Source organism: Aureobasidium namibiae (genome assembly GCF_000721765.1).
Source record: "Aureobasidium namibiae CBS 147.97 unplaced genomic scaffold scaffold_3, whole genome shotgun sequence".
In the NCBI taxonomy this organism is placed as follows: Eukaryota; Fungi; Ascomycota; class Dothideomycetes; order Dothideales; family Saccotheciaceae; genus Aureobasidium; species Aureobasidium namibiae.
In genome coordinates, this window is record NW_013581206.1 from 621387 (window position 1) to 638070 (window position 16684).

At 51.3% G+C, this 16684-nt stretch overlaps 7 protein-coding genes across 7 annotated transcripts; 2 read left to right on the plus strand and 5 right to left on the minus strand.

Annotated features, from left to right (window-relative positions):
- Positions 1 to 1047: 1047 nt before the first annotated feature.
- On the plus strand, positions 1048 to 1780 carry M436DRAFT_25101 (uncharacterized protein; the record flags this gene model as incomplete). The annotated part of the gene is made up of 2 exons (XM_013574505.1): positions 1048 to 1157; positions 1213 to 1780. Coding segments are annotated over 2 exons (678 nt in total), but the record flags the coding sequence as incomplete, so codon positions are not given.
- A 2190-nt stretch (positions 1781 to 3970) lies between these two features.
- On the minus strand, positions 3971 to 4615 carry M436DRAFT_17395 (uncharacterized protein; the record flags this gene model as incomplete). The annotated part of the gene is made up of 1 exon (XM_013574490.1): positions 3971 to 4615. A coding segment is annotated over one exon (645 nt), but the record flags the coding sequence as incomplete, so codon positions are not given.
- Positions 4616 to 4936: 321 nt separating this feature from the next.
- On the minus strand, positions 4937 to 5267 carry M436DRAFT_79259 (uncharacterized protein; the record flags this gene model as incomplete). Its single annotated transcript, XM_013575029.1, has 2 exons — positions 4937 to 5204; positions 5254 to 5267. The coding sequence occupies 2 exons, from the start codon at positions 5265 to 5267 to the stop codon at positions 4937 to 4939; spliced, it is 282 nt and encodes a 93-aa protein (XP_013430483.1).
- A 1302-nt stretch (positions 5268 to 6569) lies between these two features.
- M436DRAFT_40620 (YjeF domain-containing protein) lies at positions 6570 to 7588 on the minus strand (the record flags this gene model as incomplete). The annotated part of the gene is made up of 2 exons (XM_013574756.1): positions 6570 to 7456; positions 7516 to 7588. 2 exons carry the CDS (start codon positions 7586 to 7588, stop codon positions 6570 to 6572), a joined length of 960 nt encoding a protein of 319 aa, XP_013430210.1.
- A 333-nt stretch (positions 7589 to 7921) lies between these two features.
- Positions 7922 to 8504, plus strand: M436DRAFT_79261 (uncharacterized protein; the record flags this gene model as incomplete). The annotated part of the gene is made up of 2 exons (XM_013575030.1): positions 7922 to 8058; positions 8111 to 8504. The coding sequence occupies 2 exons, from the start codon at positions 7922 to 7924 to the stop codon at positions 8502 to 8504; spliced, it is 531 nt and encodes a 176-aa protein (XP_013430484.1).
- A 243-nt stretch (positions 8505 to 8747) lies between these two features.
- M436DRAFT_40289 (fungal-specific transcription factor) lies at positions 8748 to 11546 on the minus strand (the record flags this gene model as incomplete). The annotated part of the gene is made up of 4 exons (XM_013574701.1): positions 8748 to 8945; positions 8999 to 10683; positions 10736 to 11245; positions 11438 to 11546. 4 exons carry the CDS (start codon positions 11544 to 11546, stop codon positions 8748 to 8750), a joined length of 2502 nt encoding a protein of 833 aa, XP_013430155.1.
- Positions 11547 to 12434: 888 nt separating this feature from the next.
- Positions 12435 to 14738, minus strand: M436DRAFT_70393 (WD40 repeat-like protein; the record flags this gene model as incomplete). The annotated part of the gene is made up of 7 exons (XM_013574937.1): positions 12435 to 12465; positions 12523 to 12734; positions 12787 to 13275; positions 13329 to 13912; positions 13964 to 14271; positions 14333 to 14414; positions 14609 to 14738. 7 exons carry the CDS (start codon positions 14736 to 14738, stop codon positions 12435 to 12437), a joined length of 1836 nt encoding a protein of 611 aa, XP_013430391.1.
- Positions 14739 to 16684: the final 1946 nt, after the last annotated feature.

The following is a 16684-nucleotide window of genomic DNA, read 5'->3' on the forward strand; positions in this document are numbered from 1 at the left end:
TCGGAAGACAATTCCGACTTCTCTCCAGCTGCTGCCCCAAAGCGTGCGCGTGTCACCAAGAGAGGTGAGATATGACATGACATACTCGTTATTTCACGCGATGTTCGTTCTGATGTCGTTTGACCAGCCCCAGCACCAGCATCACACACATTAGAGTCTTTGCTCGCGCTTTCGCACGATGAGCTCGCTAAACATGCTCTCGATCTGCAAAACCAGCTGTCGACACTTCAGCAAGGAGGCAGCAGCGCGAGCTTCGGTGAGGTATGGACTGAAGAGAAAATCGCCGAACGCGCAAGTAAGACCAGAGATGTGTGTTCCAAAGAGATCAAGAAACAGATGAAGTGGCAGCCAAGCTGCAAGCAAGGAAAACCAGGTGGGACTACACTGGTATCGTGACCCATGAGGATGTCTTCTATAAGCTCTTCAAGCCCAAGAAGCCGTGGAAGCAGAAGGCAATTGACATGGTCGACTTCGAGCAACACATTGGTATCATCAGTGCTTCGGTAAGTTCTGCACGACTACTCCGAGAATCGCGGCATACTGATTTATATCAGACCAGGTATGGCTCCTTGAGAATCACAGGTGACAGCGTCAACGTTCACTGGGATCAAGGCGAGAAGACTCTCGGGTTGACGGGAACTCTATGGCTTGTGGCCAGAACCCGATGCATGTCTGTCGCTATTTCTATGACAAAGCCCAGAAGACTTGTAGATGAGCACATGCTCCTTCTCACTTGTGTACTTTGCAGAGCTCGAACCGCTGTCCATATGTTTGCGTGCATCCGCGTCCTTCTGCTTATGTGGACGCATCTCCGTTGCTTCGACGTTCATCTCGCGCGCAGGATACAACACCTGACTCAAGGAACAGGTGGCCTAATCCTGACGTGAAAAGAAACTCTCTCCTGTTAGGACACATCACACTCTCGGTTCAAGTCCGACTTTACCACGCAGTGTGATCACCAATTCTACGACGATCAGCTGTTGCTACTGCTCTCGCTAACCGCTAAATCTGCGCGCAGGAACACAAAACAGTGGTGGCGCCATGAAACAACCGATTATATACACTTTGCTCATCATTTTCTCTTGCTTGTGCTCTCTGGTATGCAGTAGCAGTGTCGCTTCATATGGTGTGGGATTCAATCTCGCTTTTGACTATGGGTAAGTGAAACTGAATCTCGCGATTCGTGCCAAACACTGACACATCGTCTTGTAGCACAGCAAGCATCTGGTACGCAAATGGTACAGCAGTCGATGTCGTCAAGCTCGAGGGAGGAGCCGCGTACAAGCAGGTAATGCGCTCGGTAAATGTTCTGTCTGACACGTCGATGTTGTCTACAGAACTAACCAGAGGGTCACTTGGGTTCGTGTCTCTCCAGGACCACCTACCATTCTGGACTGCTACAGAACCTGTGGATCCCGATGCCGGCGCTATCACATGGATGCTCAAAGGCTTAAAGGCAGCTACAGAAGCTCGTGTGGAAGAGCCTCTGGCCGCTGTCGGCATCAGCAGTTCTTTCTTGGTCCTACGAGGGAGTCAATTCGAAAACGCTTTGAGAACTGCTGTCGCATCTCTTGGCTTGAGCTACAAAGGTACAAGGACTGCATCACTCGCCATAACAGGCGTATATGGTCTCGAAGGACAATGTTATCCTGACATCTACAAGACGCCCAATCAGAGAGGGCCAGATGACCCGCCGCAAATCTATCTGGCCCTCGATTATAGCCGAGCTGGCGTATCATCATTCTTGGTAGAAGAGGAATGCGGTGTTACGGAAGTGCTCAGAGAGTATCATAACACGACTCTAGCAGCAGACGTTGACTTTCCTGGGAAGCGCGAGGATCTGGTACATGCGCTGCAACGCATGATTCGTGCTGTCGATGAGCGGTATCATGATGCTGAATTTAGCAAATATCCAGTCGAAGTTTCCGAGTTGATCATGCTCGGAGAGTCCACAGAAGATGCGATGCTACACGAAGTATTGTCGGAAGTTTTCGGCAGCAACTACACTGCGATGAGCGCTCGAAGTGACGAGCGAGCCAGTACACATCATTCACTATTTGCTGGTTCTAGAGCCGTTGCTATGAGTTGTCAGAAGCAATTGGAGTTTGAGCTGACGCACGAGTGGAACGAGGAATTTCAGGGATGGCTACTAAAAGACGCTTCAGCAGAGGATCAAGGATGGTGGTGGTCTCGCAAGCGAAGCACGTAATAAGCGCTGCTTCGCTGTTTGTCTTTTTATGTTGGGTATCTCTCTTTGCTCCAATGCTCTTGCCAGATTTCTCTGAAGCTTCCCTTCGCCACTGTTCCTCGGTACAGCTCTTCCATCGCCCCGATGTTCTGTCAGACGCTTGTATAGCGTTGCAACACCCTCCATCCCAACTTCCATCATGTTTGGAGATTTCTGATAACTTCCAGCAATGAAGGCGAGTCCTTATGCCTGAAGGACACGAGAATGCCCGCCCCGTCCAGCCAACATCAGAACATCGAAAAACACAAGTCAACCATTTCCGAAATCTTGCATTATGCTCCTCACTCCCTTGAGACTGCCTCGACACTCTCAAAACAGCGCATGCAACAAAACAACCAATCCCATCAACCCCATCACACCACCAACTTCCTTCTCCAACCTCCCAGCACCACTCTTCTCACTAGCGATATTACACATACCAGCAAACCCATGATACGAATCCACACAACTTTCCCAAGCCTGAACCGCCGCCTGATTGTCAACATGACACCAAGTCGCATACCCAGAAGTCTCGTTGTGAGCGCCAGGAAACCCAGAGTCGTAGTAATAAGGCACTACATCAGCGCCATTGCAGCACATGTGCATGATGGCTGTATTGTTGCCACAGGACCCCAAGGCGCAGAAACTGGAGTCGGTCATGTTGGATGGGTTTTCCAAGAAGTCGGGGCATGTTGAAATGGTAGTGTTGGCTGTGGTTGTGTTCATCATGTTGTACGTATTTGATGCTTGCGAGATTGGTTGGGTTTGCGGTAAGTATAAGAGATGGTGAGGTATGAAGTGAAAAGCCAAATTCTGGGTTGATTGGTGACTTGTTGATATAGAGCATTCGACTGTGCCTCTTTGATGCTTGAGCGGTCTAGGCTACTATAAAAGCTTGTGCCAGAGCCATGTATGGCCTTATATGTATCTTGGCGGAGTGCCCAATGAAGCTTGGTGGAGGCGCACGGTGGAAATTTGGTATGGACTTCGTATAGCGTCCCGCGAACATTTTTTCCCTTATCGCGAACTTTTACGTACGCAAAGGATTGCGGTATATATGCATTGGGAAGGTGCGAGGCCAGGAAAGAGGACATTAGATTCTTCGGCGACTTCTTGGGAGTTCGTTATGGTAGCGAAGGCAAGTGCTCACGACCGATAGCCAGAATACGCAATAGATGCCCTAAAGTCACGTTGCGAGCGACCTGGACCTTTTGCTGATTCTGTATTTGATTGAGAGACAACGTGTTTCTTCCACAAATAGCGAGAAAGTTGCATTTCTCGACTGTAAATCGTCTATCACCAGGTCGTGGTCGTGGTCGTGGTCTGTGTCTCGGTAGATATTTCATAGCATGCGGTGTGGTATGAGCTGGACGACTGTGATGACCCCTGGTTAATAGATTCGCTCGAGTCATTGTCGTGGTGAGTGGTCACTCCAGCTCCGGTTGTTTTTTCCGATCTGGTGTTGTTATTCGAAGTGCTGTCGTCGCCCTCAGTATGTGATAGATCCAGTTTTGAGAGTCCTTGTTCGGCAGACGTATCCATGTTGTCGTCTTTAGCTTTCTCGTTGCTTTTGGACTCCTCAGTCCCTGTCGCAACGCTCTCCGCAGGTTGCGAGCTCGAGTTTTGCGGTGTTCCTTCCTTCGTGGGTGTGCTCGGTACGACCTCAAGTTCAGCTTGTGCTCGCCTCTTCTCCTTATCCGCTTGCTCGCGAATTCGCGTGATCCTCTCTTCATCCGAGACCAACTTAGTCCTCCTCATCTCTTTCCTCGACACCTCGACCAAAAGCATTCTCTTGTCTTGCGTGCCCACTTTGCCTTCCCCTCTCAAGCCATCATCATCGCGGTCGAAATACAATGCCCAGAGATCACTGTCTTCATCTTCTTGTACAATGACAAAGCCTTCCCATCCCTCAAAAGTCAAGCGACGATCAATGGGTGTGCAATCCCATGGACCGACATGATGGGGTTCTGCTTCGACACGAATGCCATATTTGACCTCATATGTATTTCGATCCAGATACACCCAGTTTAAGAACGGTGGATCATCGCTAATGGTAGTGACCATCCCTTCGCCATTTCTAAATCCTGCTTTCTTCCACTTGTCGCCTATCCATGGTATAGGTAGATAGTAGCCAGAAAACGGATGAGCCATGTTGGCACCGAGACGAGAGTGCTCGGTGTCGATGTAGAGTTTGTTGTCTTTTAACACAATCATTGCTCCGTCGAATCGTTCGCTGTAGGAATTTCGGACTGGCAACGTGATGGTCAAATTTGACTTCCGGCCTCGATGTTCTTCGCGAGCATTTTGGCGTTGTCCTTGTCGGACTGCTTCGGTGGTGCCGACGATGGCTGGCACAGCTGCCACGGCTGCTAATATCCCAAAGACCATGGATTTGGATGAGGGTGTCGACTTCTGGTTACAAGGTACAGTTGTCAATGTTCACATATTTGCTCGAGTTGGCACCCGCAAAATATGGTTTCTAGCACGCCCGAAAAACCTCCGTGATGTCATTTTCTTGACGCGATTGCATTTCGATGGACATCATTTGCGCGTGTGGTATAGTTACACATGGTCACTTGCATTACGGTCGTATCAGATGCTTCAAATATGCAAACGTGTTGAGTGTGCTCCGATTAACCGTTCACGATATCTACAAGCCCTGTACATTCTACCCTTTCCATCAACATTACCAATGTCTATTAACATCCTCTACAAAAGACCAATAGTAATATCACCCTTGATTCTCGCGGTAAGATGCACCTCCACATCCAAATCCAACTCAATCTTGATCTTCAAACTCGAATCTCTATCATCCTTTTTCTTGCCATCTTCTGATTTGGCGTCTGAAGGGTTGCGTTGGCTTAATTGGTTGCCTGGGTTGCCGTTGAGCGGGTTGCGACCAGAGGGCAATGGCTCCTTTGCGACGTCGGGTGTGTTTTGTGTGCTGTGAGTTTTTGGTGTCAGGTCGTCTTTGATGCTACTTGGAGCTTGAGTGGTGAGCTGGAGTGGAAGGGTCAAGATCTTACACTTTGTCTGCCATTTTGTGTTTCTTATTGCGTGCCTTTTTTGGTATCGTGACTGATGGTAGCTGACAACTGATGCTATGTGCAGTGGTAGGAATAAAGAGCTATGGTAGATACTCAAGCCGAGCTCTTGGGGCTTTGCGTCTTTAATATCTCATCAAACCCAGCCTCCGCCATTCGACCTTTGGGAAATCGACGATCAGCAGAAGCGTCATCAAACAAGGATGTGGGCTTTCCTTCCCTTCTACAGCAAAACCCACCAGGAATAACCAGTAGTCTCCTTGCTGATCATGCTTTAGAGCTCTAGGAGCTGAAGAAAACGTCTGAAAAGGTCAACGACGGTGTAGGAGACGGACCGTACCTGCGGTTCCACTATTTGGGTAGATCCAACGTGTTTGGAGGACCTTTTCTCCACGATCTGCGCTTCCTAAAGCTCTCCTCTTGGGCATCACGGTGCATGTTCTTGCGCTTTTCGTAAACTTGACTGCATAGTGATGTCGTTTTTGGCCGTTAGTTTTTCGCCGATTACGAGCCTCCACATCCTGATTAGGATGGTGCACCAAAGTGGTCACTTCCTAGAGCGTTAAGAGCCTTCACAAGGATCTTATTGCTCTGAAGATCGCAAGTGATGTGCTGTTGAATTGCGAAGACCAGAGAGCAGCGTGTGCATCGCGCGCTGAAAGAACGTGTAAGGAATTCTTAAGTCGTAACTATAGAATGGAGGCTAGAAAGCCTAGATTTGAGCCCCAAAACTCCATCTAGAGATTGCTTCAGGGATGACCCTGTCCGCATATTGAAAAATCTATTACAAGCCCCCCGATGCTAAATCCTCAATTATTTGTCTTTGCATACATCCGTTGTCCTTTTCGGCGGATATCCTGTCTGTCAAGGTCCCAAGGAGCGTGGCTGGTTGATATATATTGTTCTTGTCTAGATAAGCAGTGTTGAGTGAAGCTACATCCAGGAGGTTACTCCGCAGACACACCAACACCTCTGGTCTTGATAGCGAGAGCGGTATTTAGTTATGCTAACACACTCGATAGAATACCCATAAACAGCAAGCAGTACTCAGTCAGATTTGCTGCACAAGCAAGCGATATCGTTGGCTCTGCCTATAATCATCTTCGAAATCAATAGAGGCACATGCTCGTTCAGTATTGCACAAATGTTGCACAAATACCATGTGCATAAAGAGAGTTAGTGCACAAGTAAAGGTCATGGTCGTTTCTTTTCATGATATAAACGCTACATTACAATAAAAAGTAAAAGGGAATCTTTTGTTATCAAGCCGTCAAAAAGGGTCATTACAGGCGACAAGTTCAGATCTTTGTCTTTTCGCCGATTGTGTTGAGGAAAGCAGTGTGGACGTGCTCGGTCAAGTCACTGGCCTGCAGCGAACGACCCTTCTCCTTGTATGCGAGACGAGAGCACTCTCTGGTGATGGCACTGCCGCCGAAGGCAACAAGAGCCATTGTCTCAGGCTCTGACAGGTCGTTCTCGTGGTCCCAGATCTTGTCGTGGTAGGCCTTTCTGTAAGCAAGGAGAGTGGCGAGGGAACCTGTGAGAGTGTCGCCTTGACCTCCTGAGCGCTTGAGACCACCCTCGTTGTCGTTGACAAAGGTGACCTTGCCGTTTGAGATGTAGTCCTTGGCACCCTTCTGGATGATGGTAGGGCCGCCGAATGCCTTTGCCAATTGCTCGCACAGCTTTGTAGGGTCACCGCTGGCGTCAATGCCCTTTGCCTTTGCCAGACGGCCGAACTCGACGACGTTGGGTGTGAGGATACACTCGGTGCAGCCCTCGACCAACTCGGGTCTGTTCTGGATGATGAAGAGACCGTCGGCATCGACGATGAAGGGAATGCCCTGCTTGCGAGCCTCAGTGATGACGCGAGCGCAAGTCTCTTGCATAGCCTCGTCACGACCAAGACCGGGGCCAATGACAACGACGTGGAGACGGGACAACATGTCGGTAACAGTCTTGGAGATGTTGTCGATGGTCTCGCCCTCCTTCATGTTCTTGCTCTGACGCATATAAGGGTGGACCATGAGGTTGGGAGAGTAGGTCTTGATGACCTGACCGGCACCGGGCTCGCAGATGACGTGTGACATGTCGGCACCGAGCTTTGCAGAGGCCATACCAGAGAAGTAGGGGGCCCCGGTGTAGTCCTCGCTACCACCAATGACAGCCACGCGACCAAGTTGACCTGTTGCACAAAAGTCAATTGGGTTTCTTGTCTAGAGTTTTGGGTGAGGCTCAAAATACCCTTGTGGAAGCTCTCCAGCATGGGAGGAACGATCTTGTAGATCTTGTTGATGATTTCCTTGCGAGATGCCATTTTGGATGTGTGTATGGGGTTCTGAAATGTGTGGTCTTCAGATATGTAGAGCAGAGTGAAAAACAGGTGAGAAGAAGAGGCCTTTGTACACGGTAGACAGCTCTGAGCCTCGAGCTCATGATGATCCATGACGTCGATTTTGGTGGGGAAAGCATGACGATGCGGGCGGCAGAAGGGCGACAAGCGACGACGACCAACAGCGACCTTGTCCTCTCATCGGCAGAATACCTCTTCTATTGCATCCCCTGTTATATTATAGACCCTTCCAATTGCTGCCGTAGTTCTGCAAACAACACTCACACAGAATCGCATTGCCCTCGAAACACCACCATCATGTCTTCCTCCGGTCTCGATCCCAAGGGTCCCTCGCAGCCCAACCTGGACGCAGCATACACGACTGCCGGCAACCCTGCCACAAAAGAGCCCGCAGAGCAGGCCCAAGCAAACCAACAAGATGACTCTTCCCCAATGTATGTGTCAATGTTGTAGTTAGGCTTCTCCAACACCACTAACGCATAACAGCGACAAGCGCATCCCCTCCGAGCAAGCACACTCTCAGTCCGAAGCCACCCCGACCTCAGTAGCTCGCGGTATCCGAGGTGCACCCGCTGGCGAAGAGGCTAAGGGCGAGACACATGAATCCGTCGGCAGACACAACGAACTCGATGGTCAACAAATGGCCGCTCCTGGCGAAGGAAAGGTCGCAGATATCGTCGAGAAGAAGCCCGGGGCCACCGGAGCAGCCCCTGACCTGGCGTCTGACTTGGATCGCAAGAAGGAGGAGCAGAAGGAGGCCAGAGACGAGATCAAGGCACAGAAGAAGGAGGAAGTCGATGTCGCCGGTGTACTCGGCCAAAGAGGTGGTCCTGCTAACCCCGTCGACAAGGGCGGTTACCCGAATTCCGATTACAAGTAAACAATGACTTTTAGGTCATCTACCAAAAGCAATCATCTGCTTGACGATATAACCATGCTACGAATGTCAAACGAGCAATTCTTCACGTCCTCCTGGCCGTCTTGTATGAACGCACACCTTGCCCCGCAAGCAATTACTATAACACAGCCAGCCTCCACAATAACGCCATGCTCGTGTGATATCTTTCCTGCATTTCACTCACTGATTCGTTCGTCGCGTTAATCCCGTTCATCACGCTCCTTTTCACATCATGTTGGCTGCACCCGCAGGACCCATGAACATGTTGTTCATGCTCGCTTGCTGGGCTTGTTGAGCCAACTGCTGCTGTGCCTGTTGCTGCGCTTGCTGCTGTTGAGCTTGTTGATTGTCCAGTGGGTGGACTTCAAGGTTCATTGACCACATCTGCATAGGATCTCCTTGAACATACGAGTCCCATGCACCCTGTTCTAGATTAGTTGTATGTCCAATGATAGTCATGCTGAGGTGCAACTTACCCAATCCACTTCTGGTGCACCGCTACCGAACAGCTGTGTGAATGGAGACGCGGCACCTTGGACAGCTTGTGCGCCGTTAACATCGACTCCACTGTATTGTGGTGTCAGGCCTGTGCGCTCAGACATAGGCTCGTTGAGCAAACCGGCCATACTGGCCGGGTATCCGCGCGTCTCCATGCTGAGCGAACCGGGGGCGTTTGAAGCAAACCCAGCATTGGGACTGACGCCGCCAGACGACAGCAGACCCAGAGTCATTGCAGCAGAGTGCTCGGGCGGAACCTCGTCTTCGACAATGTCAGATACTTGGCCGTTAGGGAAGGCGCCAAAGGAGTGGCCACGCATACCGTATTGGCTGGTGTTACGCATCTGCTGCTCTCTACCACCAATCATTGCTGTTTGTTGCTGTTCTTGTGCTCTGAGTTTGCCCAGCATGACGCGAAGCTGCGTAGATGCTTTGTATGCTTCCATACTCTTATCGCGCAAACTCTCCCAGATGGATGCACAGTGCTGGAGCGCTACGATCATCTGCTCTCTTCGGTCTTGCGTCCACACGTCTCCGCTCAGAGGGGAAGAAGGGTTAGACGAAGAAGTCTTGATCACACTTCTGTCAGACTCAGAGGTGTGGTATAGATCAAGGCACACAATCATGGCTGCAAGCAAAAAGTCGTGAGTTGTGAGCGAAGAGATGGACCACTTGACTGAGCGCAGCTTGCCTCCGTCTCGTGACTCCAGGTACAGGGTAGCTTGATGATTAAGCATCTCCATCGAAGCGTCAATGCAAGTTCGTCTAGAATATGCGTAGCGCGGCGAGTCACGTCCTCTAGCAATGAACTTGCGGTGTAACATGCACTGCGACTTGAGATAAATCAGCTCCAGGGCATAGGTTTGCATGATCAGGTTGGGTGCAGCTGTGGCCAGCTCCGAAGGAGACTTCATCTGAAGATGAGGTGGAATCTGGGTACGAGCCTCGCGAAGCTGAGCATCCAACTTCATGATCTCCTCATAGGCTGGCGGTGAGTTTACTGATTGAATGCGATCGACAATCTGGCCGAAGCAGGATATCAATCGAGCCTTGGCAATCATGTATGATGCGGGAGTAACCTCAGATTCTGGTCGGGAAGGAGGTAGAGATTTCATGTCCTCTGTAAACTCATCGTCAAAGATGTTGTGTGGGAGGTCGGAATCAGTGGCATCTGAGCGAACGATGGGAGGAAGACCAAATTGGCACGAGAAGAGCAAATCAGCCTGGCGAATGAAAGCCCAGACTCGTCGTCTCATCTCGGCCGTGAAGGGCGAAACATTGGGGTAAGGACCAGAATCTCTGTGGTAACCCATGCGCATGGCAAGGCGAGTGCACAAGTTGACGAGCAAGAGAATGCCAGTCTCGGCATCGTTGCTGCTACTGTGCTCGGCCTGGATATGCAGTATGAGGGCCTCGACCAGCTGTGGCATTGGAAGGGTGACGTCTGCAAGCACGATGCACTGTGCCGTGAGACGCTTGAAGGAGATGGACAGCTCGTGCGATCTACCCTGATACTCTGGAGGCTCGTCACCTGCTCTAGTGTACGATTGCAATGCGAGAGTCATCATGCCATATAGCAACGCGAGGAAAGTTACGGGCGTCTCGTTGGGATTTTGCCAGTGTCTGTCGTACTGTCCTTGGAAAGTTGGACCATGGATAATATCTGAAGGAGTCAGCTTGGAGAACCGAGCAAGATGTTTGTAGCGTCTACTTACGGACGGCTGGATCGTAAGATTGGAAGTAACGTTTGACCAAGTCATCGACAGCGTTCTTGTCGGGCATGGTTACAAGGACCTCGGTTTTGTTGTTCAGCTTCGGGCCCTTGAACAGGAACGAGCCTGAAGAATCGTCGTCTCTTGAAGCCTGGATCTTCCTGGATTGTTCCGAGAACTGCTCCTTGTGACTGGCGAAGTAATTCTTAACCTCAGCAATGTCGGACAAGATGGCGTACCAATGCGCATCGGGCACGAAGAAGGCCTTGGCACCGTCGATCTTCATGATACCGATGTCCTGCGCGACGTCGTTGATATCGCTGTCTTCTCCTTCGACTTCTCTAATGCTGTCTCTCTGAGGATCCAAGGGCATGCCAATCGAGGTACCAAGACTGTTACTCCTGCTCGAATTGATAGCAGCATGTGCAGCCGAGGGGCCAGCAGCTTGAGAGCCATTGGTCATGAGCGAGAGAACCAGGCTTTCGAGTCGATCGATGCGATTCTGCATGTCGTCTGGGGTGCCGGTAGGGACATGGTGGACGCCGGGCTTCTTGCGAGCACTGGGTGAGGCATAGACGCATGAACTCGTGTCGCCGCGTTTGGTGCAGTTGTCGCAAGGGTGCCCACGGTTGCACTTCAACCTCAAACAGCAGTCAGATGCCTGTAATCGAGTCTTCTGCGACAAAACTTACTTTCTATGTCTACACGGCCCACATGAGAGAGGGATTCGGTTTCTCTTGCGCACGACGCGGTACTGGCCATTGTCGGGGGACGCGCCGGTCGAAGAATTGGTCGTCGGTGGTGTGGGTGTCATGACCGCGACTAAGACGCTATGCGACGACCTGACGACTGCTCAAAAGATGGTATGGCGTGTATGCGCGCGATCGCGTCTCGGAGTTAACGCTGGTCCCGAAGACGGGTGTTTTTTCTCGATGGTGGGTGGATGCTCTGTAGAGACTCGATTGCAGATGACGAGTGATGTTCTCCTTTTGATTGGGAATAGAAGAGCGCACTCAAAATGTAAAGTCTGTTGTCTGGCGGAGTGGACAGAGTTAGAAGATGCCGGGCAAGAGCAGCTTCCTTCTCAGATCGACTTGCGACTTCCCACATTTCGGTCATCCTCGACTTCTTGGCGCTTTGAGCCGCTCTCCTTGCGAGCCTCAGCCACGAACCTGGCAGAACCAAGCAGCTCAACAAGCAGCAATGAAGCAGCGCGTCATCCATGGTTAGACATGTGGATACAGCTACAGACAGCTCATTGTGAGCACGCCTTCTCAATTCAGTTTCTTTGCCGAGCAGATGCGCCCAATAAAAGGGTATAAACTAGATTGATCGATACAGGATCTGAGGAAGCTACAAAAGAAGTGCTAAGCCAATATCTCTCTCTGCACATTGAGCTTATATGCTCTCAACGTGAGACGCACCCATACTCTCGAAATGTCGGTATTCATGAACCATTGATGCATAACACTCCTTCCTATGTCTTTGCCTTGCTGAACTCCTATCATCTCTTTTCTTCTTTGTTATTCTTCGGTCTTTCCGTCTTGATGCAACTCTTTCTGCACTTTTCTGCCATGTTGCAGCTAGACAGGCATGCCGAGTAAGAATAACCAGAGAGTGAGCAAATGAGAACGAGATTGAAAACAATGTACGTAGATATCCAGAAAACTTGACTCCGGATATTTCATTCGGTCCTGGCTGTTCAACCGCGAGAGGGGTCATATCTCGAAAATCTGTAACATCGTCAGTCAGCGGATCGTTGATGGTCAGGATGGTGGGATGAAACGAACCTCCAAATTCTCGCACGCATGTCTCCACTTCCAGTGGCGAACAAACCGCCTTGGACAGGGCTGGGTGCGACAGAAATGACCGAGTTCTTGTGTCCTTGAAGCATGAGCTGGGCGTCACCGGTCTGGGGGTTCCAGAACTGAACACCCCTGTCTTTTGAACCAGACAGGACCCACTCGCCATCAGGCGAAAGCGCGACGCTGAGAACAAAGTCCTTTATGGAAGTGTCAGTGTTTGATGTTCAATGCTCGAAGTGGGAAACATACCTTGTGGCCCTCGAATGTGCGGATACACTTGCCTCCACGAGGGTTTCTCGGTGGCATGTTTTGGGTGTTTGGGTAGTGGCTCTGGAGCTCCCACATTCTGATGGTTCTATCCAGACTGCCACTAACAAGTTCTCTGCTGGTGGGCGAGAATGCGACTGAGTAGACGCTGTCCTTGTGACCGGGGTTGCCTCCAGCTTCCTCAAGTCTCTCGAGAAGGTTTCCGCTGGCCAACTCCCACACTCTTACACTCTTGTCGAGACTACCGGCAGCCAGGAAGCGATTGTCTGGTGAGATGGCAACGGTAGTGACGCCATCCTCGATCGTCAAGCAGAGAACACACTGGTTGTTAGGAATATCCCAAACACGAACGGTACGATCGCCAGATCCAGATGCGATGTAACGACCATCAGAAGAATAATCCAGAGAGTAGATATCTTGCTCGTGACCAGCAAACGAATGACGGATCTGACCAGCGGCAATCTCCCAAATCTAGATTCATGAGTCAGCAGAGAGTCAAAGTGAGTAAGAAAGGTTGTACGAACGCGAATGATCTTGTCTTCAGCACCAGTAGCCAAATATTGACCATCAGGGCTGAAGCAGACGCTTCTGATGTAGAGATCACCATCTTGAGGCAGGCTGGTATCCTGCAGATGCTTGACCTGCTGGCCACTCTCGACGTCGAAGATCTGAGCAGAACGATTGCAACCAGTAGCAACGAATCTTCCATCACGGCTGAAACGAACACAGCAGACTACACTCTGGTGGGCCAAGTTATGGACGAGCTCGACGTCCAAAGTGCGACGAACGCGTGGGTTGAACACAGCGTACCAGTCTTCACCCTCGCGCTTGAGGTTGCTGGGAAGAGTTTCAACAGCCAAGTCAACCAACTGGTTGCCGCTACCACCAAGCTCTTGAACGTATTGCTGGTGTTGGGGCAGAGAAAGAGCCTGCTGTTGTTGAGCGAGAGCTGGAGGAGGAGTGGGGCGCGCCATGGCGGGAGAGCCAGGGTAAGGGTTTGCGTTGTTCTGCTGAGGGGTGCCGGGGATACCAGGAGGGCCGCGAGCATTGGTTCGCGGCTTGCCAGGGCCAGGAGAAGCTGTAGGCTGAGGTGGTGCGGGACCGTACCCTGCAAAGCTGTGTTAGCCTCATCGACAAGCAATTCATGTGCAGATCGTACCATTGACACCAGCTGGGGGCTGGCCGTAGCCGCCGAAGGGAGCATGTTGAGGAGGACCAGGAGGAGGGTTCAATCCAGGGGGACCTTGGATATGGGCAGGGACTCCCTGAGGCGGACCATCTTGAGGGGGAGGTGCAAGACCCGGGCCACCCTGAGCGGTAGCGCCGGCCATGATACCCTGGAAGAGATTGGCAGGGCCATGACCGATCGAGGGCGGAGGAGGCTGGGAGGGACCGGTGTGCGAAGACTGGCTTGGTCCTCCACGAGCCTCAAGATCGCGGCGCAAACGAGAGATGTCTTCTTCGTACCTGTGTGCAAGTTTAGTTGGCGCCAGTCGCGACACGCGGAGACAATGTGCCATGAACATACTTTTGCTTCATCTGCATGTGGGTCTGCTCGAGCTGGAAGATCTTGCTGCGGACGAGTTCCATCTCCTGGATCTGGTTTGCAACTAAGTCGTATAAGCTTCCATTGTAGTCGGTATAGACAACATCGGGATTGGGGAACGCCATGCTGCCAGTGATGGAGAAGAAAGAAACGAAGGGGGACCGCTGAACAGCTACAAGACCACAGCAGACGACACATGCGTCTGTAGGTGACGTCCTTGCGGGTAGGTGTTTGGCGGGACAAACGGGGACGACTCACGCTGATGCTCATACTCGTTTGCACGGCCGCCCTGGGCCTCGAATTCGGCGCGGACCTGCTCGAGCAGCTCGACAAGACGGCTGTTTGGCGGAGCGGGTGCGCCGGCTATGCCGCGATGCGCGTTGTACATGGCGACGTGCGAGAAGGGTGCGATGTCGGGTGGTGATGGATGTTAAGGAGATTGATGGCGCTGCACTTCGAAGCGCGTGTCGCGACTTTGCTCGGCGTCGCGAACAGGCACAGTGTCTAGGTGAGCCTAAACCGTACTACAACCGTCCGAAGATGGTTTCGCGCCAGAGACTCGAGATGGTGGCGCCTGACTGAGATGGATGCTGTGGAGAGATGATGATGATGATGATGATGAGAGGAGGCCGAAAGGGAGACACGTATTGCGAGAAAACGCCTGCGAAGCACAACCGCACAGCATGGCTCTCTCCGAATAGGAACCTCATAATAAAGCCCCCGTTCCCACAACTCTGTTCTTCGACCACTCGGCACCGGTTGCGCCAAAACTCAATTTGAGAGCTGGTCGTGTGGGTCCCCAAGATCAGCCACACCCGCGCGTGCCCGCAGTCCGTTGCATGCAAATCGGGGATAAATCTCAACTGCTTCAACCTCTCCACGTTTGTCCACCCGACCGACCTTTGTTTGTCGAAACATTGCGACAGTGTGACCGGCCATTCACAAGAGACACATGCACTGCGCGTTCCACCGCTGCATCGACTTGCAGGTACCAAAGTTTCGGCCGTGCCCCAGCGGCGACGTCGAAACCGTCTTCTCTCCAGATTTACCGGCCGTTGGTAGTGCGTCGTGCCTCCTGCAAACTCGGTTGACTCGCCGCCAGCCCTTCTCCTGTCAGACATGTTCCCTGGCCCGTGCGCCAAACGACGACAAGCCATCCATGGCTTCGAGTTTACCATGCAAGTCGCCTCTCTGCATTGCTTAATCCGAACACTGTCAGCTCTACAGGGCTCTTGCTGTCGCACATTTTTGTGTTTCACCCCCCTATCGGAACCGCAAGCTCTTCCTCAGCTTCTCCCTCAGCTTCTCGCCTGCGAGGCAATCCGAATGCAATCCGACATGCGATGATGCAAGTTTGACCAGAGCCCAATACTTGCTATGTTGCTAGTCAATCCCGGATGTCTTCCACTGGTAGGTCCCGAGTGAGTCTGAGCACGGAATAAGAGGGTGTTTGTGTTACATGAATTTCCAAGTTTAGCAGACTTCCTTCGTACATCCTCACATCAAGGGTCAGTATTCTCCGACTCAACTGTCGGACTGACATGGTGTAAGTTTGCTCGAACTTAGCAGGCCTAGTATCAGCTTCAAGCCAGAACAAAAAGTGGCTGGCTGCAGAACTCGAACTCTCGATGCCGCAGTCACCTGTATCAAGAGCTGCGGCGTTGTCACACCTATCATCAGGTAGCTGTCTCTTTCTTCTCTTTCTGCTCAATATCAAAGCTGAGACAACTGTCCCTTCACATCAATTGATGTTGGGTTTCTGGTCTGGAGGAGGCGTCTTCTTCCTTGGTGTCTGGGACTCGACGCTCTCATGTTCGTGGAGATGGTTAGCGTGCTTTGTGCATCCATCTTCCTCTGCGTCTTCCCTCACTCACCTCTTGGTTGTTAGCGAAAATATCGATGATCAGGTGCTTGTGTGCTCGCTAGTGGCAGAGACGTGTTTGTAGACAGTGCACTCCTCCTCCATCAGGTATGTATCTATACTACTCATCACAAGGTCTGTCTACCTCGTAGATCGTGACCGTAGGGTAGTAGGTCCTTCAGCGCGCCAGGCGCGTTCGTTCATCTCGTTTATCCGTGTTTACGCCTCAAAAATTCAAGAAACAAGAAACATAACTCCATTTCCCGGTTCCTCTCCTCGCTGCATACATTAGGTTGATATAACCAAAACAACCAGCAGTGAAAAGAATGATGGACCTGTTCAAAGTTTATATCAAAGACTGCGAGCCAGGCTGGCGCTGTCAAGATGACTTGTTTACCCCTGAACATGCAACCAGGAGTGGAGCACATAACAACATAGGGTCATATTGATGCAAGACAGCCATTATTCCATCG